The 24,743-nt window shown below is 47.7% G+C and overlaps 1 protein-coding gene across 1 annotated transcript in view; it reads right to left on the bottom strand.

Annotated features, from left to right (window-relative positions):
• Positions 1–24,743, bottom strand: part of CERS4 (ceramide synthase 4) — a 120,778-nt gene that overhangs the window by 19,797 nt on the left and 76,238 nt on the right. Inside the window, exons 3-7 of the mRNA XM_026659694.2 lie at positions 18,475–18,592; positions 14,252–14,370; positions 9,706–9,763; positions 6,876–6,926; positions 922–1,014 (exon numbers count right to left, since the gene is read on the bottom strand). Coding sequence (XP_026515479.1) covers positions 922–1,014; positions 6,876–6,926; positions 9,706–9,763; positions 14,252–14,370; positions 18,475–18,592 — 439 coding nt within the window. The remainder of the gene's footprint in view (positions 1–921; positions 1,015–6,875; positions 6,927–9,705; positions 9,764–14,251; positions 14,371–18,474; positions 18,593–24,743) is intronic.

The following is a 24,743-nucleotide window of genomic DNA, read 5'->3' as shown; positions in this document are numbered from 1 at the left end:
TACATAAAACTGAGATCACCACGTGGGTATGGACAGAACCCGCAAGGAAGGTGACAGATGCCCAGAGCAGTCATATGGAAAGGACTCTCCCCATTGCAGGGTTAACAGGATAAAAAATGGTGAGATTTCATTTCAAAAATTGTATTTTTCCTTCTATTCTTTAATACAAAATAACTGAAGGTTAGTTATCTTGCTGAGTCTGCACGCTCTAGTGAGATCTCTAACCATATTTTAGATTGTAACTGATGCTATAACCTGCCCTCCTTTATAAGTCAAAGCAAATTGGCCTAACCATAACTTTAAGCATAACTGCTTTTGATGTTCTAAAGTTGTCCCTTGCAAACTAAACCACTGAAATAGCAGGGACCACACTCTTGAAAGTGCCTTAAAGACAAGTCCATCCTTGCACCTTGAAGAAATACTGGAAGTTGATAAATGTGTTCAGTACTAAAGAACTGATGATCATAAGTAAATGTAGCAAGAAATCTTGGTGATTTGACTGTTCCTTGGTGTAAGCCCCAACACTACGCTTTGACAATTGTTTGCAAAACTCTATTCGGTACACACCTAGAACATTGGTTGTATCTACATTTGACGGGTGAACTGTTGACAGTATACTGATGTGAGACTGGGTGATTGTTGATTGGTTAAGAATAACCAAGTGTCCTGATTTCAGAAATACTGTTCCAACTAAAAGCTGACATGAAAAGAAACTTGCATTCAATTAGTAAGCTAATGATCCCACGCTGGACTCAGTAGAAATGGAAAGCTTCCATTCTAACACTGGCTGTAACACTTGTACAATTGGCAAATTGAATTTGTTAGATTGCAGCATGGCACATTCACCAAACCGACCCCCTTCCAGGCTTCCAGATGCCCCGGCCCAGTTTGTGCCCCCATCCCCATGGCGCTGCCACTCACCTTCCTTTTCACATCAAAGGGCAGCGTGCAGACCAGCGAGGAATAGAAGGAGAGTTCCAGCATGTAGTACCAGAACACCGAGGGCAGTAAGGGCTGCAACACCAAGAGGGAGAGGCTGTGTTATATCCCACACACAAGCGCCATGGGCTGGGGGCAAGGGGAAAAAACAACCAACAAAACAAACAGTTTTGGGTAGTGATCAGGTCTCTGCATTTCAGGGGAAAGGCCTTACAAGAATGCTGTAGAATGGAGGGATATTGCCCCTTGGCTCCAGTGGGAAGTGCTGGTTTTAAGTGTAATGTTGCCCTCTAGAGGATGTTCCATGATGCAGTCAAGGAACCATCTATTACTACCAGCTATCAAAAAATCTCTGTTCGCTCACCAGGCAATAGCCTGTGGTTTCGCAGCTGAAAAGACAAAGTTCTAGCCCAGCTCTGTAGGATGAACACATTTTAATTAGCAATTGTGTCTTTTGCGGACATCAGGGGGCTTCCTTACACTAGAATTTACCAGCTTAGAAATGATTATGATTTCTGAGCCACTGCAACTAACATAGCCATGGATTATTGGACATACACCTTTGCTTCTGTTTTCCCTAAATGTAGGTCTGATTGTATGTTTTCACTTCATTTATTCAAACATCCTTTATCCCAAGGTTTAAGAGATTTTAAGGCCAGGAGGGACCATTCTGAACCTCCATTCTGACCTCCTGCATTACACAGGCAAGAGGATGTGCCCACAGGTTCTGCTAAAGCAGATCTTTTGACAAGAGATGCCCAGTCTTGATTAGGAGACTCTAAATGAAGGAGGATTTGCAAATCCCTTGCTGATCTGTTGCAATGGTTAATTACTCCCACTATTAAACATGGGCAACTTATTTCTGTTTTGAACTTTCCTGATTTCATTGTGGACCCACAGGATATTGTCCTGCATGTATCTGCTAGAAGAGACAGCCTGGTATCAGACATTCTCTGCCTGTGTTGGGACCTACAGACCGTGATCCAGTTGCCTCTTAACCTTTTCTTCATTCAGCAAGGGGTTTGATTTCTGAACCAACAAATTCTAGTACCAAGAGAACAGAACAGGGCAATTTTCAAGTGATCTATCCTGTCATCCCGTCCCAGCTTCTGGCAGTCAGAGGCTTAGGGACACCCAGAGAATGGGGTTGCATCCCTGACCATCTAGCCTATTAGCCATTGATGGACCTTATCCTACAAGAACTTATCGAATTCATTTTTAACCCATTTATAGTTTTGGCCATCACAACATCCCTTGATGATGAGTTCCACAAGTTGACTGTGAGTTGCATGAAAAAGTATTTCCTTTTGTTTGTTTTAAACCTGCTGCCTATTAATTTCTTTGGGTGACCCCTAGTTCTTGTGGTATGAGAAGGAGTAAATAACACTTCCTTCTTTACTGTCTCCACACCAGTCACAATTTTGTAGACTTCTATCTTATCCCCCACCTTAGTAGTCTCTTTTCCAAGCTGAACAGTCCAGGTCTTTTTGATCTCTCCTCATACGGAAGCTGTTTCATACCCCTAATCATTTTTCTTCCCCTTCTCTGTTCCTTTTCCATTTCTAATATATCTTTTTTGAGATGGGGCAACCGGAATTGCACGCAGTATTCAAGACATGGGAGTACCATGGATTAATATATTGGCAGTATGATATTAACTGTCTTATTATCTATCCCTTTCCTAATGGATAATAACACTGTTCGCTTTTTTGACTGCCACTGCACATTGAGTGGATGTTTTCAGAGAATTATCCACAATGACTCCAAGATCTCTTTCTTGAGTGGTAACAGCTAATTCAGACCCTATCATTTTGTATGTATACTTGGGATTAAATTTTCCAATGAGCATTACTTTGCACTTATCAACATTGAATTTCATCTGCCATTTTGTTGCCCATTCACCCAGTTTTGTGAGATCCCTTTGTAACTCTTCAGTCTGCTTTGGACTTAACTATCTCTGGCCCTGTTGTATCAAATTTTTCACAGTCCACTCTGGACTTAATTATCTCGAGTAGTTTTGTATCATCTACAAACTTTGCTATCTTGCTATTTACCCCTTTTTCCAGATAATGTATGAATATGTTGAACATCACTGGTCCAAGTACAGAACCTGGGGGACACCACTATTTACCTCTCTCCATTGTGAAAACCATTTATTTCAACCTTTTTTTCCCTATCTTTAACCAGTTACTGATCCGTGAGAGAACCTTCCCTCTTATCCCATGATTGCTTACTTAAAAAAGGCTCCAGAGGTGATCCTGGAAATTACAGGCTGGTAAGCCTAACTTCAGTATCAAGCAAATTGGTTGAAACTATAGTAAAGAACAGAATTATCAGACATGTAGATGAACACAATATGTTGGGGAAAAGTCAATATGGCTTTTTAAAAGGAAAATCATGCTTCACTAATCTATTAGAATTCTCTGAGGGTGTCAACAAGTATGTGGACAAGGGTGACTAGTGGATATAGTATATCTGGACTTTCAGAAAACCTTTGACAAGGTGCCACCCCAAAGACTCTTAAGCAAAGTAATGGGATAGAAGGAAAGGTCCTCTCATGGATCAGTAATTGGTTAAAAGACAGGAAACAAAGGGTAGAAATAAATGGTCAGTTTTAACAATGGAGAGAGGTAAATAGTAGTGTCCCCCAGGGTTCTGTACTTGGACTAGTGATGTTCAACATATTCATACATTATCTGGAATAAGCGGTAAACAGCAAGATAGCAAAGTTTGTAGATGACACAAAACTACTTGAGATAATTAAGTCCAGATTGACTGTGAAGAATGTGATACAACAGAGCCAGAGAGCAGCAGGTGCGTGGTAGATGGGAGGTATATAAACCCTAGAATGATCAAGGCCTTATTCCCTGTGGACTAGGGAAAGGTTACTACCGGGTAATTGGAGCACCTGCAGCCAATTAAGGCCCCGCCTAAGACCTAAAAACCCCTTCCCCCTTCAGTCAGAGAGAGAGAGAGAGAGAGAAGGAGAGCTGACTAGAGTTTGGACGAGTATTGCTGTTAGCCAGAGGACAAGGGGAAGGGGAACACTGCCCAAGCAGAGCAGAGGGAGTCCCCCAGCACAGAGGACTGAGGGAAACTCTATCCAAAGGGAGAGAGGGTAAGCAGCCAGCAAAGCAGAAGGGGCTGGTACTCGGAGTAGGAGAGCGGACCTGGGTCCCTTCCCTGCTCCTCTCTCTCTTCCACCAGGGCACTAGCAGAGCCCACAATGCCCAAGAAGAGGGGCAAGGGGCGGTGCCCTGACCCACCACACCAAGAAAAAGCGCGGGACCCACCACAGTAGCATCGGCCATTTGCCACAAGAGTTACAAAGGGATCTCACAAAACTGGGTGACTGGGTAACAAAATGGCAGATAAAATCAATGTTGATAAATGCAAAGTAATGCATATTGGAAAATCTAATCCCAACTATATATACAAAATGATGGGATCTAAATTAGCTGTTACCACTCAAGAAAGAGATCTTGGCGTCACCATGGATAATTCTCTGAAAACATCTCTTCAGTATGCAGCAGCAGGTAAAAAAAAGCTAACAATATTAGAAACCATTAGGAAAGGGATAGATAATGAGACAGAAAATATGTTGCCTCTATATAAATCCATGGCACGCCCACATCTTGAATGCTGGGTGCAGATCTGGTAGCCCCATCTGAAAAAAAGATATATTAGAATTGGAAAAAGTGCAGAGAAGGGCAATAGAAATGATTAGGGATATGGAACAGCTTCCACATGAAGAGAGGGTAAAAAGACTAGGACTGTTCAGCTTGGAAAAGAGACAACTAAGGGGGATATGATAAAGGTTTATAAAATCATGACTGGCGTGGAGAAAGTGAATAGGGAAATGTTGTTTGCCCCTTCACATAGCACAGGAACCAGAGTCATCCAATGAAATTAATAAGCAGCAGGTTTAAAACAAACATAAGGAAATATACAACGCACAGACAACCTGTGGAACTCATTGCCAGGGGACATTAGGAAAGCCAAAAGTATTAACTGGGTTAAAAAAAGAACTAGATATGTTCATGGAGGATAGGTCCGTCAATGGCTATTAGCCAAGATGGTCAGGGACGCGGCTCCATGCTCTGGGTGTCCCTAACCTGTGACCCCCGGAAGCTGGGACTGGATGACAGGGGATGGATCACTCGATAAACTGCCTGTTCTGTTCTCCCTCTGAAGCACCTGGCACCAGCCACTGTTGGAAGACTGGATATTGGGCTAGATGGACCATTGGTCTGACCCAGTATGGCCGTTCTTATGTAATGTTCTATCAGATGAGAAAGCAGCAGCAAGCCTTGCTAAGGGCTGGGTTTGAAACCGGTGATGACAGTGAACTGAGTTTCCCACTGCCCTTCTCATGGATTTTACAGTTCCCCACTGAGAACTGCAATGGGAAATCCTTCCCAAGCTCAGACTTACCTCGCCTTCCCAGCATACCCTGAGAAATGCTCAGGAGGAGCTAAAGGGGTGAGGTAGAATTCCAACTCTGATGGGATAAAATTCCAGTTATCAAGGAGGTTTGCAGGGGCCACAGTGACCCATCTGCTGTAGCAGCGCCACAAATCTCCTTAGTCGTTGCCTGCTGCTGCCAAGCATGCAACCTCACGCAGACTCTACAGACTGACAGCTGCTCTCCTGAGAGGAGCTAGAATGACAGCTCAGGGCTTTACACTGACTCACAGGATTTTTCACCAAGCTTGGATGAGGCAGCTGCTCTAGTTTTTTATGGAAAGAATTCTTGGGAAATTAAAATTAGCTTGTTCACATCTGATGGACCTCAGCTCCGCTCCTCACACGCCCTCTCTGAGAGCTGATGGAACGCCAGCCTGCTGCCTTTAGCGTGTGTGTGTGTGTGTGTGTGTGTGTGTGTGTTGCTATTCAGCCAGCTAGTGCTGTCTTCTCCAGAGGAGGCAGAGTGTGTCCCAGGATAAGGAGAGAGGCATTGTCATCACCAGCTCTCATACACAATAGGAGATGCCTGGCTACAGCCTCCCCACATTGCTCTTGGCCCCTCGACTGTGGAGAGTGGTGTGTGTTGGGGGCTTGACTGACAAGCAAAATATCTTGCATTTTTGTCATTATCATCAGTACCCAGATAAAGAGCAGGGAGCAGATTTTGTGTGTTGGCTGGTAAATGTTCATTTCTGTTCTCCTGGGCTGGGTCCACGGGAGACGTGACAGGCAGTGGTCTGACCCTCATTGCAGCTTTTAGCTGATGAAGGTTGGTCCTGGACAGTGTAAAGCTTTAGGAGAACACCCACTATGCTCGATATGTGTGAGACCCTGCTGCTGCCAGACCTCGTGAGGAAGCGCATTGCCTGAGAGGTGATTCTTCAGCACCACCAGATATGACACAGCAACCTGAATGTACCTTCTGTTATAGACATGCATGAAAACTTCTTAATGTCCTCTTGCTGACCAAGAGCCCCTCCCCATCCTCAAGCTCATCTTCAAACCTTGATACCTGGGAGCACTCCCTCGTCCTCCTTGATTCTCCACTATGCTTTGGCTGCCATGACCAAGAACTCTCTTCATTTTCCTTCTACTTCTCCAATTGCCCACTCATCTCTGTTGGCTCCTTCTCCCCAACTCTAAAATAATCATAATTCACAGCACTACAGGAGGGAAGAGCCTGTCCAGAGGTGACTGATGTCTCTGGAATCAAACCTAGGTCATCGATAGGTATCCCCTTCACACTATCTCAGCAGTTGGAGTTACCCATACAAGAAGATGGTCTGGTATAACCTGGAGATTGGTTTGGGATCAGGGTTTGGATTCTGGCTGCATGCGGGTCTGGGGTTTTCATTCAGGCCCATTTCTAATGCTAGTAGCACAAGTGAAGGAGTGTAACTGGATGTTTGCATATAAGCCAGGGATGAGAGGTGACTTGCGATATGGATCTTTGCACCTGAGTGACTCACCTGCTGTGGATACCCCACCCAGCATTTTCTATGGTCCCAAAACCAGGGCTTCTGTAAAGAAACAAAGTGTAATTTAACTATGAGAATACCAGCTGCCTAATGAACAGGAGATACACTAAGCACCCCTGTATTCGTATCCTACACTCTATTGTACTAATCTCTGTACAGAATATGCTTTGTGAGGTATTATTTGAAAACTAATAACTTGCTCATCAATAATATCATGGTGAAATATATGAAGCAACAGTATATGTAAAGTTACGAAATCCCCCTGTATGATGTTATTAGCACATGTCCAAAACCACACAGCCCAGCCTAGGCAAAGGTTGTTAAATGGGATCTATCCTAAACAAAGGAATGCGTGTTTACCTCAATTTACATATAAGTAGTAAACAGGCTCCTCCAGGCAGCAGGGGAGGAGATGGCAGGAGACAAAGCAAAGTTGCATTTCAACAAACATAGGTAGGAAGGAGGAGCATGGAGCCTCCTTCTCCACCAGACTTCATCTCACCTTCTTTATTGTCTGAATAAACTTTGCTTTGAGGGGAAATCTTGAGAAGAATCCACCTCAGTGGTTCACTGGACTATAAAAGAAAGGGGCAGAGAACCTCAAGTTCTCTCTCTCTCTTTCACCTAAGATGACAAAGGAATCAGCACCTTTGAGCCTGGGGAGAGATCCTGACCAAGGAAAGGGTCAGTCACCATCTTGTTGGAAGACTGTGGGTGAGAAAGACCATCTTGAACAAAGCCTTGAACCAAACCTTGCTAGATTAAGTTGAAGTTTTAGACTTTTAGATGTGTGTTTTCACTTTTATTTGCTTGTAACCCTTTCTTATACTTGAATTCACCTAAAACCCTATAATCTTTCGTTAATAAACCTGTTTTATTTTTTAATCTAAACCAATCCAGTGCTGTGTTTAAACTGATCCGTTTGGTAACTCCAGTTAAATTAGCAAACTGTTGAATATTGACCCCTTCAAGAGGCAACAGATCTTAATATCTATACTGTCCAGGAGAGGGATGGACAGTGCCGAACACACATTTTTGGGAAAATCTGGGACTGGGAGTGTGTTGGGGTCACCCTGCAGGTAGTAACCAAGGCTGCTGGAAGCCAGAGTGTGGCTGGTGTGTTGCTGACAGGCTGCTGGGGTCAGAGCTGCTGGACCAGGGCTGCAGCTATACACAGACACTCAGGGTGACGTGCATGCTGGTAGCTATTTGTGAGAGGCCCAGGGCGGGAGCTACAAGAGCAAAGCATTGTGGGGCAGGTGGCGAGACAACCCATCACTGGTCTGGATTACACCCAGACTGTGACAATTGGGCCTGTTCCCATTATACACTGTCATGTTTTATTATGGACAGAGCTGGTTGCACCACCTATAGTTAAGGTTGCCTGGCACTTTTCATTTTAAGACTTTTTTTCAGTTGCTTGTAACTTTGCCAATTGTTAACTGTTCCAGATGAAATTTCCTGTGCCGAGTTTCTTCCTCAGGCAGAATATTTTGGGAAAGTTTCTGCTAAAAAAGTCCAGTCATTTCCAAGAATGAGGTAATGGCGAAATATGATGTGTTTCACATCTTAAAAATATTCTTATAACCATTTTATTGAGATGCTCTAGCACTTGTGTGCTCTAGAGCAGGTCTTGAAATTAGACAGCGAGGGGTCATCCTGGTGTCAGGAAGGTGCCTTTTGCTGTCTCTGTGAAAAATCACACCAGACTTGGCCAAGCAAAGAGTCTGTGAAAAATCTCAGGTTGCACATCCTCAGTTGAGACTAGTTACGTTGGCAGCTAAATTCTCCTAAGAGTCCGTCTGAACTGAGCATGCTCCTAATGCTGCCCAGACTGAGCATGTGCCAATGCGCCATCCCACAGAGTGACAGACATGCTCCATCCCAGGCAGGAGAGCTAAGCAGGACTTTCTCCATAGTTGCTCTTCATGGCCCTGGTGCCAGAACTGAGAATGGGGAAACTGTCTCTCTTATGCTCTTGGTGGCCCCTGCTAATGCTAATGCTGAGGAGATGGAGGAAGCAGCTTGAGAAGGGTGAGGAGGGAGGACCTAAGCTGGTGAGGGTTAGAGACAGCAGGGGGTAGAGAACCTGCAGAGGGGATGGTGAGAAGCAGCAATAAGAGTCTGTGTGTGTGTATTGGAGCAGAAAGGGACATGGACTAGAGCTATGGAGCTGCTGGGTAGGATCAGGCACAGGCTGGGAGGAAGCAGAAGACTCTGTAAACACTAGAGGACGCTCCCCTCTAGAACCTGAAAATTCCTGAGTCTCACCATTCTTCTGCTGTCAGCAAATATCTCTGACTCCCACTGGCCAAGTGTGTGTCTCATCCCCCTCTAGTGTAGTCCAAGTAGAGGATGACAATCTACTACTGCTGTCCATTAGCTCACATGGCAGAGGTGTGTGCTATGGATCTAGAAGTCCCAACCCTGCTGCTGACCCATGCGAGGCTCAATATGGTTTTAAAAACATAGGACATTTCATCCACAAAAACCACATGAAAAGAACATTAAGGTTGCAAAGTCAAGCACTCAAAAGTTAGGAGATGCTAGAGTTAAGGTTGTCTGTGCACATCCTTCTATATCACTAAATGATCACAGAGGGGAATGAGTGGTTCGGGGGTTGACAGTCTGCTAGGGATCCTTTCACATCCAAGCTGGAGGTTGAGCTCCAACCTAAATTAATCAAGACCAAACATGTTTACCATCTAGTGGCTGATGTGCGTTGCAGAGGGTGTGTAAGCTCAGGTCCAAGTGGACATGTGTTTGAATTATAAAATCTTCCATTTCAGCTGACCCGAGTGGGCCCTGCTTATATACTCACATCATACAGGACAGCAAGTCCAGTGAAGAAAGAAATGAAGTAAAATGTAAACCTCCAGCTAAAACAAACAAAACAAAGCACATTAGAACTCCATCAGATGTCAGGCTGCAACTCTGTGCCCAGTGTCAGCCAGACATTCATTCAAACAGTGACATTGTCAAAGGCACATGGGCTGTGGTGGTATCAAATGCTCATCCAGGTGATAATATATTATAGTAATACTTTGCACGTCTCTAGCACTTTTGATTCAAGGATCTCCAAGAACTTTACAAACAGTAATTGCTCAGCCTCATAGGAGATAGAAAAGTATCATCTCCACGGTACAGATGGGGAAACTGAGGCACAGAGTGGGTAAATGCCTTGCCCATGATCACCCAGAGAATAAGTGCTGGGAATACAACCCATCTCTCCTGAGTCCCAGTCCCAAGGAGAAATCCAGGCCCCAGTGAAGTCCATGGCAAAACTCCCATTGATGTCATTAGAGCTTGGATTTCACCCCACCTCTTGCAGTGACACAGGTACATTTAATTCCCTCATTCCAAATATTCAGGTGCTAAGTGTTTGTCAAGATGCCTCCATTCCAATCCCTTATCACTTCCCAGAATCCTGTTCCCCTATATGGTAACTAGCCCAGTTTAACACATCTCTGGGATTGGTGGAGGGAATGAGTATAGGGGAACTGGGATATTTTTATGCCAGGAGCAACAGGCTTCAAACCATGACTCTTCCCTCTCTCTGACCCTGACATACGCAAGGGCCACACCCGCTCAGCACCTGTGATCCCTGGCCAAAGCAGCCTTTCAGCAGCGTGTGACTCCTGGCACGTCAGCTGGGCTCAGTGGAATGGGATTAGCAGAGACTATGGGGATTTTACTGGACCCGTTCCTTTATTTTTGATCCCTTATTTTTCTATTCCTCCTATGTATGGAAATTGCTGCTTGCATCAGCCCCTGCGTGGTGGTAGAGATCCACTGTGTTATGTACAAGAGCTTCAGCTCCCAGGCCCTGCCTGCAAGAGATGGGCACCCCAGGGTATAGAGTGCCTCAGCCCCTGGGCAAGTACATTGAACATGTTCAGACTGGTCAGTGCATCAGAGACGTTAGACATGGCAACCGCCCACTAGGTCCTCTAGCCCCCCTTCCTGGGCACCTGTGTAGAATTGTTTTCTACAGAACGTTTCATGGAGTCAGCGATGTCCAGGGACCATTCGGATCATCTAGTCTGACCCTCAGAGAATGTCACCGAGCGATGCAGACACCGGGTGAGAGGCATCACACGCAAGACTGGCGCTGTGACAATCCCCTCTAGCCTCCTTCCAGCTGAAGCCAGTGGAAGTGGTTGTTGCCCAGAACCTCTGATTTTGGGGACTTACATTTTTGCATGTCCAGCTTGAGACATCTTTGCTGTCTAAAAACCCAAAACCCGAGGAACCCAGCTTTTGCCTTGACCTCCCTGTGCCTCAGCTTTGTCATCTCTGTAATTGAGCTGATTTATACATAGCAGTTTCAAAGGGGCGTTGGGGGAATTACAATTGCTGAGCACCCACCAAACACACGGAACCAAAGGGATGCAGGAGCTGAGCTCTTTGGGCCACATTATCTGCTGATGTAAACTGGTGGGGCCACCTGACACCAGCAAAGGAGCTGGCCTAGCCTCTGGACAGCACCGTCTAGGGCAGGGGTTGGCAACCTTTCAGAAGTGCTATGCCGAGTCTTCATTTATTCACTTTAATTTAAGGTTTCGCGTGCCGGTAATACATGTTAATGTTTTTAAGAAGGTCTCTCTCTATAAGTCTATATATTATATAACTAAACTAGTGTCATATGTAAAGTAAACAAGGTTTTCAAAATGTTTAAGAAGCTTCATTTAAAATTAAATTAAAATGCTGATCTTATGTCGCCGGCCCGCTCAGCCCGCTGCCAGCCTGGGGTTCCATTCACCTAGGCCGGCAGCAGGCTGAGCAGGGCCTGTGGCCGGGACCCCGGCTGGCAGCCAGAACCCCAGACTGGCAGCGGGCTGAGCGGGACCAGCGGCCGGGGGACCCCAGACCGGCAGCAGGCTGAGCCGCTCAGCCCGCTGCCGCTCAGCCCGCTGCCAGTCTGGGGTTCCATCCGCCGGCTTCTGCCAGCCAGGGTCCCGGCTGCCTGCCCCGCTCAGCCCACTGCCGGTCTGGGGTCCCAGCCCTGCCCACATAGAGTGCGTACCTACCTTCTCCCTGGTTTTAGCCCATTCTCTTCCTCTCTCTCTGCACTGAGCTGAGGGTGGGAGTGCACTGAGCACAGGGCTGGGGGTGAAGGAGCAGGCTGGGGGTTGGGGTGTAGGGTCTGGCCAGGAGCTAGAATGAGGGAGGGGGCTCAGGGTTGGGGCCGGAGGTTTGGGTGTGGAGCGCTTACCTGGGCAGCTTCCATTTGGTGTGAGGGGTGCAGGTGGGAATGTGTGTGAGGGGGGGTGCAGGAGCTTCCGTTTGGTGCTCAGGGTGGGGGTGGGGATGTGGGGGATGCAAGAGTCAGGGAATGGAGTGTGGGGGGCTGGGTATGTGTGGGGGTGCAGGAGTCAGGGCAGGGGGATGGGTGTGTGTGAGGAGGGTGCAGGAATCAGGGCAGAGGGCTGGAGGCGTGTGGGGGGGTGCAGGAGTCAGAGCATGGAGTGTGGGGGAGCTGGGTATGTGTGGGGGTGTGCTGGAGTCAGGGCTGGGGTCGTGGGGGGGTGCAGGGGTCAGGGTAGGGGCCGGGGGGGGGTAGGGGGTTCAGGGCAGGGGCCTGGAGGTGTGGGCTGCAGTCGTGGAGATGCTCCCAGCCCCCTGCCCTGAGCAGCTCAAGGCTGGAGGGGATATGCCCTGATTCCACCCTCCTTCCCCAAGGCCCCGCCCCCGCCTCTTCTCCAAAGCAGTGAGCACGCTGCGGCTGCGGTTCCGGCTCCACTTCTCCCTCTCCCTCTCCCGGACCATCAGCTGTTTGGCCGCAGGGAGGGAGATGAGGAGGGGCAGCAACCCAGCACGCTGCGGGAAGAGGCGGGGGAGGGGGAGTTTGGCCTGCCGGTGGAGGCTGCCCTGCAGCAGCAGCTGGCATGACCAAGCTTCTGCACCCTGCCCCCGCAGGAGAGAGCGGTGGGCGGAGAAGAGCAGGCTGGGCCGGGCAGGATTTTTAATGGCACGCTGCTGCCTGCCAGGATCCCGGCCGCTGGCTGAGTGGGGTTGGCAGCTGGGACCCCAGCAGGCAGCAGTGTGCCATTAAAAATTGGCTCATGTGTCGTCTTTGGCACGCGTGCCCTAGGTTGCCGATCCCTGGTCTAGGGTAATCACTGCGGAGGGGAATGAGCAGCGCCACAGTAAGGGTTCAGTAGCAGGAGTCAGTTTAAAGGGGGCAGAGGAGATCCGGAGGAGGGGAAGCAACCTTGAGGGTACTGAAGGTGTGGCGGGAGGGCGACAGGCAGTGGCTGGAAGGACGGGGAAGGGGTGTCGACAGATTTTTCAGGAGAGGTCATGTTTGAAAGCAGAGGTGATGGAGCCTGTTGCCCTGGAATTTGACATTCCTGCATGTACCCCAGAACTTGACAGTGCTGCAGTCAGCCATTTTGTACGTTCAGCCACTGCCAGCTGAAAACCAAACATCACATAGCTGGGAATAATCTTAGGCCTTCGTCAGACAAGGTTAGACAGCTGCATACTTGCTAATCAGAATGGGAGGATGGGCCAGAAAGTTATGGAAGAGTGAGTGGATAGCGACTTTGGTTTTAGGTGCCCTGACATGTTGCTGTTATGGCTGGAAATACTAGAAGTGTTTTGAGATAATGAGCAGTTTGTTGAAATTAGGAGAATTGGTGACCCAGTGGAGGTTGTTATGCTGACCCACTAGGAGTCACTATAGGCTGTGTGCTTTGTTAGAGTTAGCTATAAAAGATTAGGTGAAAGTGAATACCTCGGAGCAGCCTGAGGGAGCCTTTCTCCGTGCAAGGAGCTGACATCTAAACTCTCCATCAGCTGGATGGAAAGAGGGCCCCTGGAAGCCCGGCCGGTGATTACTTAAAACCATCTCAGACTGTGGGTAACTATATCTGGGATGTCCTAGCCCTATTGCTTGTGTCTGTGTGTGCTTAAATCCAAAAACTTGTCGTTTTAGATAAGAGCACGCTTGCTTGTATTAACCATTTATCAGATGGAAAATGCTGTGCTCCCACTAATTTATTCCTGAAACTGCCTGGAGTGGAACAGTTAGTTACCCTGCTTTGGTTCTGAAAACCCCGGGTAACAAGCCCGTTTAAAGGTAAGGAATGTAAGGGCAGGTAGGGATCAGAAGGAGTGAAGAGGGCAGGCGTAGGAGGAGACAGGGCCAAGGAGACAGTCCAGGGGCTGAAGGTGGAGGGAAAAGCGAGGCCTCTGATTTGGGTAGGGAGGCAGCACAGGAGGGGGAAGGTGAAGCAGAGGGGCAGCGGGAAGGGCACATTCCAGCTGGCACCCGGAGGTGCTGGGAGGCTGTGCACAGACTGCAGAGCTCAGACCCAGCTGGAAGGTTGAAGTGACCCAAGGCCTCTGGCCATAGCACTCACCTGGCCTCACAGAATTTTGTAGTCAAGCTGGGTTTGTCCTGGTTCCACCGGTATCGGAACCACCTCTCCACCTTTCTGGTGGGCAAGTCACACTGCTTGGATAAGCTGATCAGCTCCCCCTGGAAAACAGCCAAGGAATCTGGATTCAGACTCATAGCTTCACAGATTTTAAGGTTAGAGGGACTGCTGTGATCATCTAGTCCAGTGGTTTTCAATCTGTGCTCTGCAGACCCCTGGGGAGTCACAGACTATGTCTAAGATTTCCAAAGGGGTCTGCACCTCCATTCGAAATTTTTTAGGGTTCATAAATGAAAGAAAGTTGAAACCACTGATCTAGTCCAACCCCCAAGCCACAGACCCTCACCCTGTAACCTCGGCATCAAGCCCATACCTCTGTCTGTGCTAAAGTGTATCTTTTAGAAATACAACCAGTCTTGGGCCTGGTCTACACTACGACTTTAATTCGGATTTAGCTGCGTTAATCCGAATTAACCCTTCACCCGTCCACACTACAGAGCCAGTTAATTCGAATTAAAGGGCGCTTTAAATCGATTTCTGTACTCCACCTCGACGAACGGAGTAGCGTCAAAATCGATTTTGTTAATTCGAATTAGGGTTAGTGTGGCCGCACACCACCGAATTAATGTGATTAAAATAAATGGGGTAGTGTGGCCGCACACCACCGAATTAATGTGGTTAAAAACCGAATTAATGTGCTTAGTGTGGCCGTGCACAATCGAATTTATACAACCTGTTTCCCAAATTCGAATTATCTAAATTCGGATTAATCCTGTAGTGTAGACATACCCTTGGTTTAAAGGCTTCAAGTAATAGAGAATCCACACTTAGGTCACCCAGTGGTTAATTACCCTCCACTGAAAATTTATGCCTTATTTCTATTTGTCTAGCTTCAATTTCCAGCCTCTGGGCCATGTTATACCTTTCCCTTGTTGCTTTCTAATTGACTAATTTGTTCCAGCACCTCTGTACAGCACCCCTCAATCCCTGGCAGCACTTCATCTTTATAACCTGACACAAGCATACCTCCAAACTCAACTGAGTTGAGGTGGTAGGCTCTCTTTCTCTAGTGAGCCTGTGGGCGGAAGGTGGGTACTGCTCCTGTCTACCAGGGCAGGGCCCCTTGGCTGTGCTGTTCAGGGTACTGCCCTCTTGCAGAGGGGTAAAGGTAAGCTGACCAGATAGCAAGTGTGAAAAATCAGGACACCTTTCTGAAAGGGCCTGGACTGCCAGGGCTCTCAAGCTGTTTCCTTGGTCAGCAACCCCTTCTTCCAGGAACTGGGGAGCTCTGTGTTGCAGTCCTGCCCCATCAGAGTGCCACACAGCCCTGCGCTGGGCCCACCCATCTCCAGGCTGGATAAGCCTCACAGATGCACCAGGTTGGGGCTGCTGGGGCCCAAAGGAGCTCTTTAATGCCTTCCTGACATGCAAAGCCACCATTAGCGTCTCTGCGATGTCCTTCTCCCTCATGGTCCCTTGAGCCTATCGATTCACCTGCAGGTTTTCTGCTTCTGATAAACCTAATGAACATATTTGTGTTTATACCTTTAGCTATTTGCTCTCCAGATTCATTCTTAGCCTCCTACTCTCCACTATATATTTCATCTGCCATAGCTGATTCCTTTCTATTGGCTGGATTTCCATTGTTGTGTCAGATAACCCTTTGAGTCCTGCCATTTAACCACACTGGGGGGAATCCAGGCATACTGAAGGCAAAGGGAGTTTTGCTGCTGACGTCAGGAGAGCCAGGATTTCACCCATTGTTTACCTTTTGCTTTCCTGTTTCTTTTCTTGTTCAGGGTCTCCATGCCTCTGAGGCTCCCCTCTGGCTGTTTATTTTGGACCCAATCTGTTACAAAGGGCCTTTGTCATTCTGCATCTGAAATGAAACCTCAGCACTTCCCATTGCTAGCAGGGGAAGGCTGGCCATGTTACTGGGGATCAGAAGTTCTGCATTCTGTTCTGGACTTTGTCACTGGCTTGCTGCATGACTTTGTCCTTGTCGCTCAGCCCTCTGAGCACCAGCGGCATGGTGGGGATCATGCTAGGGTGCATCTATGTGGGTGGTGTGCTTTCTCATAGGAATTGCCAGATTGAATCAGACCCTGGGTTCATCTAGTTCAGTATCTTGCATCTGAGAGTGGCCAGATCTTGAGGAACAGAGAAGAAACCCCACAAAAGGCAGGTGTGGGATAATCGCACTCTACACAGGTCACATGCTAATCCCTCATAGATTGATTTAAACCCCAAAGCATGAAGTTTCAACTCCTTTCCAATGCTCTCCTTGAGAGCAGGAACAACTAGAACTCTGGTGGCACCTTAAAGACTAACAGATTTATTTGGGCATAAGCTTTCGTGGGTAAAAACCTCACTCCTTCAGATGCATAGAGTGAAAGTTACAGATGCAGGCATTATATATTGACACATGGAGAGCAGGGAGTTACTTCGCAAGTGGAGAACCAGTGTTGACAGGGCCAATTCAATCAGGGTGGATGTAGTCCACTCCCAATAATAGATGAGGAGGTGTCAATTCCAGGAGAGGAAAAGCTGCTTCTGTAATGAGCCAGCCACTCCCAGTCCCTATTCAAGCCCAGATTAATGGTGTTAAATTTGCAAATGAATTTTAGTTCTGCTGTTTCTCTCTGAAGTCTGTTTCTGAAGTTTTTTTGTTCAATGATAGTGACTTTTAAATCTGTAATAGAATGACCAGGGAGATTGAAGTGTTCACTTACTGGCTTATGTATGTTACCATTCCTGATGTCCGATTTGTGTCCATTTATTCTTTTGCGGAGAGACTGTCCGGTTTGGCCAATGTACATGGCAGAGGGGCATTGCTGGCACATGATGGCATATATAACATTAGTAGATGTGCAGGTGAATGAGCCCTTGATGGTGTGGCTGATGTGGTTGGGTCCTCTGATGGTGTCGCCAGAGTAGTTATGGGGACAGAGTAGGCAACGAGGTTTGCTATAGGGATTGGTTCCTGGGTTGGTGTTTCTGTGGTGTGGTGTGTAGTTGCTGGTGAGTATTTACTTCAGGTTGGGGGGTTGTCTGTAAGCGAGGACTGGCCTGCCTCCCAAGCTCTGTGAGAGTGAGGGATCATTTTCCAGGATAGGTTGTAGATCGTGGATAATGCGCTGGAGAGGTTTTAGCTGGGGGCTGTATGAGATGGCCAGTGGTGTTCTGTTATTGTCCTTGTTGGGCCTGTCCTGTAGTAGGTGATTTCTGGGTATCCGTCTTGCTCTGTCAATCTGTTTCCTCACTTCCCCAGGTGGGTATTGTAGTTTTAAGAATGCTTGAAGTGAGGTTTTTACCCACAAAAGCTTATGCCCAAATAAATCTGTTAGTCTTTAAGGTGCCACCAGACTCCTTGTTGTTTTTGTAGATACAGACTAACACGGCTACCGCCCGATACTAGAACTCTGGATACTGCTGTCAGAAACTTCAGCTGTTGGAGAACTCTGCCGAGCAGTAGAACGTACGCCAAGAGCACCAGAAATTGTCCTGCCAGGGCACCGTCTCCTCATCTCCTGCAGGGAGATCCCACAGCTCCATATTGGGTGTGTGATGATGCCGAGGACACTGGCTTGTGGTACCTGCCAGTAAGACCGATTCCAAACTCACAGGCTTCATAGCAGCACACGCCACCACTGAGCAGTGTAGCTGTCAAGCAGAGTCTGCAGGCTGAACTAGCTGGGCTGCAGTAACTGTCAGAGTCTAAGAGATCCTGATTTGTCATGGGGTGTTTGACAAGTAATGTAGAAATACACACACAGAGGCCATGTTTAAAGGCAGATGAACAAGGAGTCAGGAGTTGACATTTGAACAGGACATTTTTCTTTTTGGGGTAGCAGTGCCCTTGCCCCTGGAGTTTTGGAGAGAGTCTGGCATCCCCCTCGTAACTCCCCTAAGCTCCAGCTGCCTAATGCACCAGAGCAGTCGCCCCATGTGTGGAACTGGGAGCTGCTTCTGATGACGCTTTTAGAGGTGCTGGGTGCTCCCAGCTCCTACTGCAGTCAGGGAGATGCTCAGCACCTCCGGGGACCTGGCTGCTTGGCTGAGGCTCTAAATATAGATGGAGCTGCTGAACTTTATGCTGCCAAATTTGAGAACTTTGGCCAGAAAGTTTAGTTCAATGAAATTCCAGCTAGACAGTGACAAGAAGGAGCCCCGGGACAAGGGGCTGGGAGGGAGAAGGAACTCACCTTCTTTGGATCCTTGCTGTGAGTAGCGTAGAAGGTTTCCAGCACAGGATTGGGTGGAGCGTTCAATCTCACCTTGTCCCTCAAACCCAGCTTTCTGCCCAGAGGCCGGGCTATGAATCTGCAAGAGACCACAGCAAGGTTCAGTCAAGAGATGGTTATTATTGCCTTACAGCTCCCAGAATGTTTTAGCTGTTCTCCAAGGCACCCCCCAAAAAGTTTACAATCCAACCAAAGACAGCACATGGCATGCAGGTGGGGAGGGAGAACGTAGGCCCAGGGCACAACAGAAACATTGGGCCTTATTCTTCCCAGCCCTGTTCTTTGTGCCAGGGACACTATCAATCTGATAGCAAGTAACAAGGAGTTTGGGGTAATACCCCAGTCCTGGAGTCCCTGTGCAGGTCTCACATTGAAACATGTGAGAGAAAAACATCTTTATAAACAGGAAAATATGTTTGTGAGGCCACAGGCATGGGGGTTGACAATTCAATGTCCCATTTTTAAAATGCTTTCTCTCTTTTTGCAGCTGGAAAGACCCTCATAAACATGGGCAAGTGATGAACAAGACACTGACTAGACACGAAGTACAGACAACCCCTTTTCTTTAATAAGGCATTGAAAACCCCAGGGGCATTAAATGAACTGCCCCTCCTCCCAAAGGACGATGTGTTCCCAGGTAATTAGCACTGTATATTCATACATTTTCCCAGGTGCGCATGTGCCTCCTGGGGGCAAAAAAGGGCAGAGTCCCTGCCTGAGGGCTAATATCAAGTTCTCAGGAGAACTTTATCTGCACATGCAGCAGCAGCAGGAAGTTTGTGCCCAGAGTGATAATAGCTCCTCTAGATTATCTGTCAGATTAGAGATGATTTGTAATCAGTGTTAAGCAAACAGTTATAAAACCCAGGAGCAGTGGCAGGATGGTGGTTAGAGCAGAGAACAGACAGGTCTGGTCTACACAGCAAACTGTCAGGAGCTCTCATCTGGCTAGACAGAGCCAACTTCTCCTTGATCCTCTACAGGGGGATCTTTGCACCAGGTTTCCTGACATGAGACAGACACTGGATAGTGCGCTTGCTTCTTACCAAACCAGAGAAAGGGCCTGATGCATGGCTGCCCTGCAGCCAGGTTTCTCAACTTTACCAGACTTTGCAGTGTTCTGCAGCTCACACTCTTCTGCCTAAACCAGGTGACAGTCCATGGTGGAGAAGAAAGAACAAGCTTATCCAAGTACCCTATAGTCTAGGGGACAGTGCACTGAGCTTGGAAGCAGAAGCCACGAATTCAAATCTTACCTCTGCTGGCTGTTTATATACCTGTGCGCTTCAAAGCCTCAGACCTCTATCTTAGGAGGCAGTCAAGTATTATTCCTTCTACTTCACACATATGTTAACAGAGAGGTTGCACAAAGTCACTTCAGGAAGGTCTGGGAGTAGAACGCCTGTCTCTTATATGGCATACTTAAAGCTCCTCTATCCAGCCACACTGCCTTCTGGAATGTGACCCATCTATGTGCTTGCCTCTCTTGTCTGTACCCCCGTGACTAAACCACCCAGGATTCCTGATCTCCAAAACTCCACTGCTGTCTAGCAAACCGCTGACATCTCTCCTAGTGGCTGTTCCATATAGAGGTTAACAGCGACTCCTTTAGCTCAAGTGGTAGAGGACTGTGCGGTGGAGCTGAAAGTCCAGGTACAAACCCTACTGAGTACCCACGTAAGGGGCTGTTTTTCTAGAGTCCTTTTCAAAAACCAGAGTGAAAGTGTCCTTCCAACAGGCACTTAGAGAGAGGCAAAGCAACCAAACCCCCAATGTTCTACATTCTGATCACGTGTCACACAATTGTATTACTCATGTCACGCACCAACGGGTTGGAGGGTGATGGATAAGCCTCTACCTCCTCTGTGCATAGCCAGCCCAACAGGGCCACAAAGTAGCCCTCCCAACCCCAGGGTGATTGCTCTGCATGGGCAACGGGGTGTCAGGGATGGGGCAGGGCAGGTGCTCTGTATAGGGAGAGGGGAGGTTAGGGGGGCAGGGCATGTGCTCTGTATGGGAAGTAGGGGAGATTGGGGTGTCAGGGTGGGTCCTTCACATAGGGAGCGAGGGGAGCTACTAGGACTGGGTGGAGGGCAGCTGGCTGAATGCTGAGAAGAGGGCTCTCAGACTGACTGCCAGAGGTAGCTGCTCCTGGCATCAGCCGAACAACCTGGTTCCTGTCTGGTCGTCAGTCCGACCCCAGGCACTGCACTGGCTACTCCAGCCACTCTGGGTCCTGCTCTTACCCCCACCCCCTCGCAGTTTACAGGGAATGTTTGTTCCCAGAACATGAGGGGGAGCGATACAAGGGCTGGGGGACAAAAGATCAGCCCCCCAATATTTCCACTGAGGTGGCACTAGCTTGCCCCCGCCCCAGCTCTGCTGCCCCTGCTGGGTGATCTTTTAATGCTGCTTTGATGTTCTCCTGTCTCCGTCTACCTCTGGCTCGTTATGACCAGATGGTGAAATCTCACTACCTCAGGCACCGGCTGGGACTGAAGAAAATAGATGGTAACGAAGCAAAGTTACAGTGTCTTTTGCTGTAGATGCTTTTGAGCCAGTCCTGTTCTCACTAACATGAATGGGGATTCAGGCCTGGGGTTTCTTTCCTCCTCCGAGTCAGGAAGGTTGCACATGCTGGATGTAGACTCTGACTCGTTGTTCAATTGAAAATTAAATCCTGTCCCGTTTCCTCCTCCTAGCTCATTTTCTGTGCTAATGACAACCTCATAGATTATACCATTGACTCTGGAGTCATGGGTCTAAGTCACCAGCTCCATGGAGGAGGAAAGGAGGGAGCCGGCGGAATAAACTGGGTAGGTTCCTACAGCAAGAGGAGACAAAGGGAAGAGCTGCTTGGCATCGCCACCCAACTGCTCCTGCACAAGAGAGATGCTGAGACAGCTACTCAGACCTGCCACCATGCAGGAAAACGGTCACCCAGGCAACTGTGGATCAGTGCGTGCCCCAGACCCTCCAGGGCATTCTGCACAAGGCCTGCTGAGCCCGAGCCCGATGGCTCTCCTGACACAGTCCTTCCAAAGAAAAGCTCTGCCCTGCCCGACTGTGCCTGCAGGGCTTCACAAGCCAGTCACAACTCCCCGATTGGACACTGGGACTTTGTCTCCCTTTAGCCCAGTGACGGCTTGTCATGACCCCTTCACATTTTCCACAGGGTTGCATCTCCATGGAGACTTGGGCATTAGTGACATGTGAGAAAAACTGTTTGAAATTAAGCAAAGTTGGCAGCGATTTTTGTTGTGAATAATTATGGCATACAATTCTGTCCCAGCAAATCTCAATAGGAGTCCTGGGCTCTCATAAATGTCAATGGACATTTTCAGTCATTCACTGCAGCAGGGGCAGCATTGTACATGAGGGGCCAGCTTCTCCATCCCACTGAGGCTGATTTCTGCCCCTGCCGTGGTGCAAATCATTCTTAAAGCTGCTTGAGCTGACTTTCTGGAGATCCCCTGGCAGGGGGAAATCCCTGGTGCCAGAGGGCCAGTGCAGCCAGTTCCATGTCACCTTTCCATACAGCTCCTCTTTCCTGAGGAAGGGCACTGCCGGGAGCCTCAACCTCTGGCTGATTCCCGACTGGCTGGACTTCCCAGGGAGGTCGGAGGCAGCTGGCTGTGAGATAATGCAGCCGGGAGGATGCTCTTTCTTTTCCAGAGACTGTCCCTGCACCTGCCAATTACCTATTGCATCTGTTACAAAACCCAAGAACTAACTCATAAGGAAAGGAATAGTTAAAACTGTCATAAATCTACATAGCCAGAGTAGAAATGCATTCATTTCAATAGAAAGAAGTGCATGTTTCATCATGGCAGCCTCAACTCCGACACAAAATAAACGCCATCTTCTCGCGAGTAACCACAAAATATAAACACACACAACAGCTTTCTGCAAAAGAAACAAATTACGCACATGAACGCACGCACACATTCATTAACGATATATGGGTTAACCTTAAACATGTGTCCACAGACATTCAAGTTGATAAATTATAGACTTTCCTATTATTACATAGAAAACAAATGTTCCCAAGCAATAGCAGTTCTAAGTACTTTACCAAACAAATTTACCGTCAGATGAATAACATTACATTAAAATCATTTTAAAATAATAATTTTAAAATAAATATTATAAAATAATACAAAAAGCCCATTGGATCAGAGTTAAGGTTGTTGTGTTGTAATGAAATATGAATTTTTTCTATTTGATAAGGATATTCTTATTATGCAAGCAGGGTAAGATTTTTGATTCCTTTAAGTACTCATTTCCTGCCATTCAAGGGCCTGGGTTTTGTAAAAATAGTTCATCAATTTCAATGTTGTCACTTAGCAAGCGTAACTGTTTCCCCCCCCACACAATTGTTTTTGCTTCTAGAATATCAGTGAAGGCTGAGCACTTTGTTTGATAGAGATCAACACACTGATCTATGCCCATAAATGAGGGACAGGGATGTGCTAAGTATAGTTTTAGGTAAGTTATTTTCAATATCAACCTTTGAAAACTGAATTAAAAAGAGTGAAACAATGGACCTCTTACATCTTTGGATGCGGTCTTTGTGTTCTCACCATAACTTCCGTGTGTATAATGAGTGGTGTAGCTTTCCATTCACATTCAGAGGCTACTTCAATTATTTCTATGAATAAATTGTGCCATTGGCCTTGAGCACTGGGCTCCAAGGTTCGCCTTCTTAACTTGTCCAGACTTCTCTCTTCAAGGATGTGGTGGCTCAAGTTATTAAGCTGAACATAAGACTGTGATGGAGGTATGCATACAACACTGGACGTGGGCACCTGAAGAGGAGTCAGGATGAAGCATGAGGCAGACGAAAATAGTTTCTGTAGATAATGTATTTGGTAACTCGTCTCCTTGCCTTTTGGTTAGAACAAATAAATGTGCTTCCCATAAAAGAGGAAGGGTTTTGGCCAGTGAAGATGGGGCCAATAGTCTTCGAGCTGGGAGGGCCACGTACGGCTTCAAGCTAGGAGAGGAGTTTTCTTTCACACAAGGTTTTCAGCTTATTTTGTAGCTCGAGCTTACAGCACAGCAAAGCTTTCCCCTAAAGCGCGTGACTCTCCCTGGAGTTTGAACCTACCCTTTGTTTTCATGGTTTTCTCTCTCCCTCTAGTTCTGGAAGATGCCAGTGCACTGTTTTCATTCAGACAGTGGGATCCGGTCACAAATACAGCCAGATGAGGAAAGTCAGTGCAGGCACCTGGAACAAAAACTGAACTCTGAAGGATGAGAATTTGTGGGAGACAGTCCCAGCACGAGGGAATGGACCCAGGAGACTGTAGTCACCCTTGCCAAACAGTGACCTGCCAAGGACATGACATTGGCTGATCTACCCCAGAGCACCCTGTGCCCCAGGGGTAGACCTGTCACACTGCTCAAGTGCACTGCAGAACAGAAGTGCTCGACTTGGCCATTCAGAGGGGCAAACTGACTTCCAGCAATGTAACGCGATAGGGTCTGCACTGAGTTATGAGGTTCCTCCAGAAGCACAAGGTCACACAGAGGTTCTGTGCTTTTCCACTGGCCTCTGTACACCTGCAGCTCTGCACACACCTCCCTGGTGCATAGGGGGTCTACAAGTAAATTGAGCCACTGCCTGGGCTCTATTAACTGAGGCAACTCAGAGGCACCCACCCCACACTACTGCTCATGTCCAGCAGTGGAGGAGGCTGATGACACCCATTTCCCTGAAATATGGAGGGACAAGATTCACCCAGGGAGGGTCCCCTCTCCACAGTGATCTTGGGGGCATAATCCCCCTCCTCCCTTGGCGCTTTACTGAAAGGCAGACATTACATTCTAGTAAAGGCTGAGAAAGGGGAACGGATCCTTCAGTCCTTGTGACACAATGTATATAGGAAACCCCGAGGCAGGATGGACCGAGTGGTAATGTTGGGCGGGAACTGGGAATCCAAAGCAGAACAGCCGCCCAGCATACTTATAACGTGGCTCGTCGGCTCTGCGAGGCTGCTCCTCGGCATGGGCACTGCAAGGGAGCGTGGGAAGAACCCCCAGCACAGATTCAAGGATTTTAAGGGCAGGTCAGATCTTTGTCAGGTCAGACTTCTTGCCCTAAAGTCTGACCTCCCGCATAACCAGGCCATAGACTCAGCCAGCAATTGCTGTATCAAGCACAATAACTTCCAGCTGAGCGGGATATAAGAGATCCCAGTCTTGACTTGGAGACCCCAAGTGATGGA

The sequence above is a fragment of the Terrapene carolina genome, unplaced genomic scaffold (assembly GCF_002925995.2).
Source record: "Terrapene carolina triunguis isolate 2854851 unplaced genomic scaffold, T_m_triunguis-2.0 Scaffold662, whole genome shotgun sequence".
Lineage (NCBI taxonomy): Eukaryota > Metazoa > Chordata > Testudines > Emydidae > Terrapene > Terrapene triunguis.
Note: the sequence above shows the minus strand (reverse complement) of the source record. Positions and strands in the feature narration are given on the sequence as shown.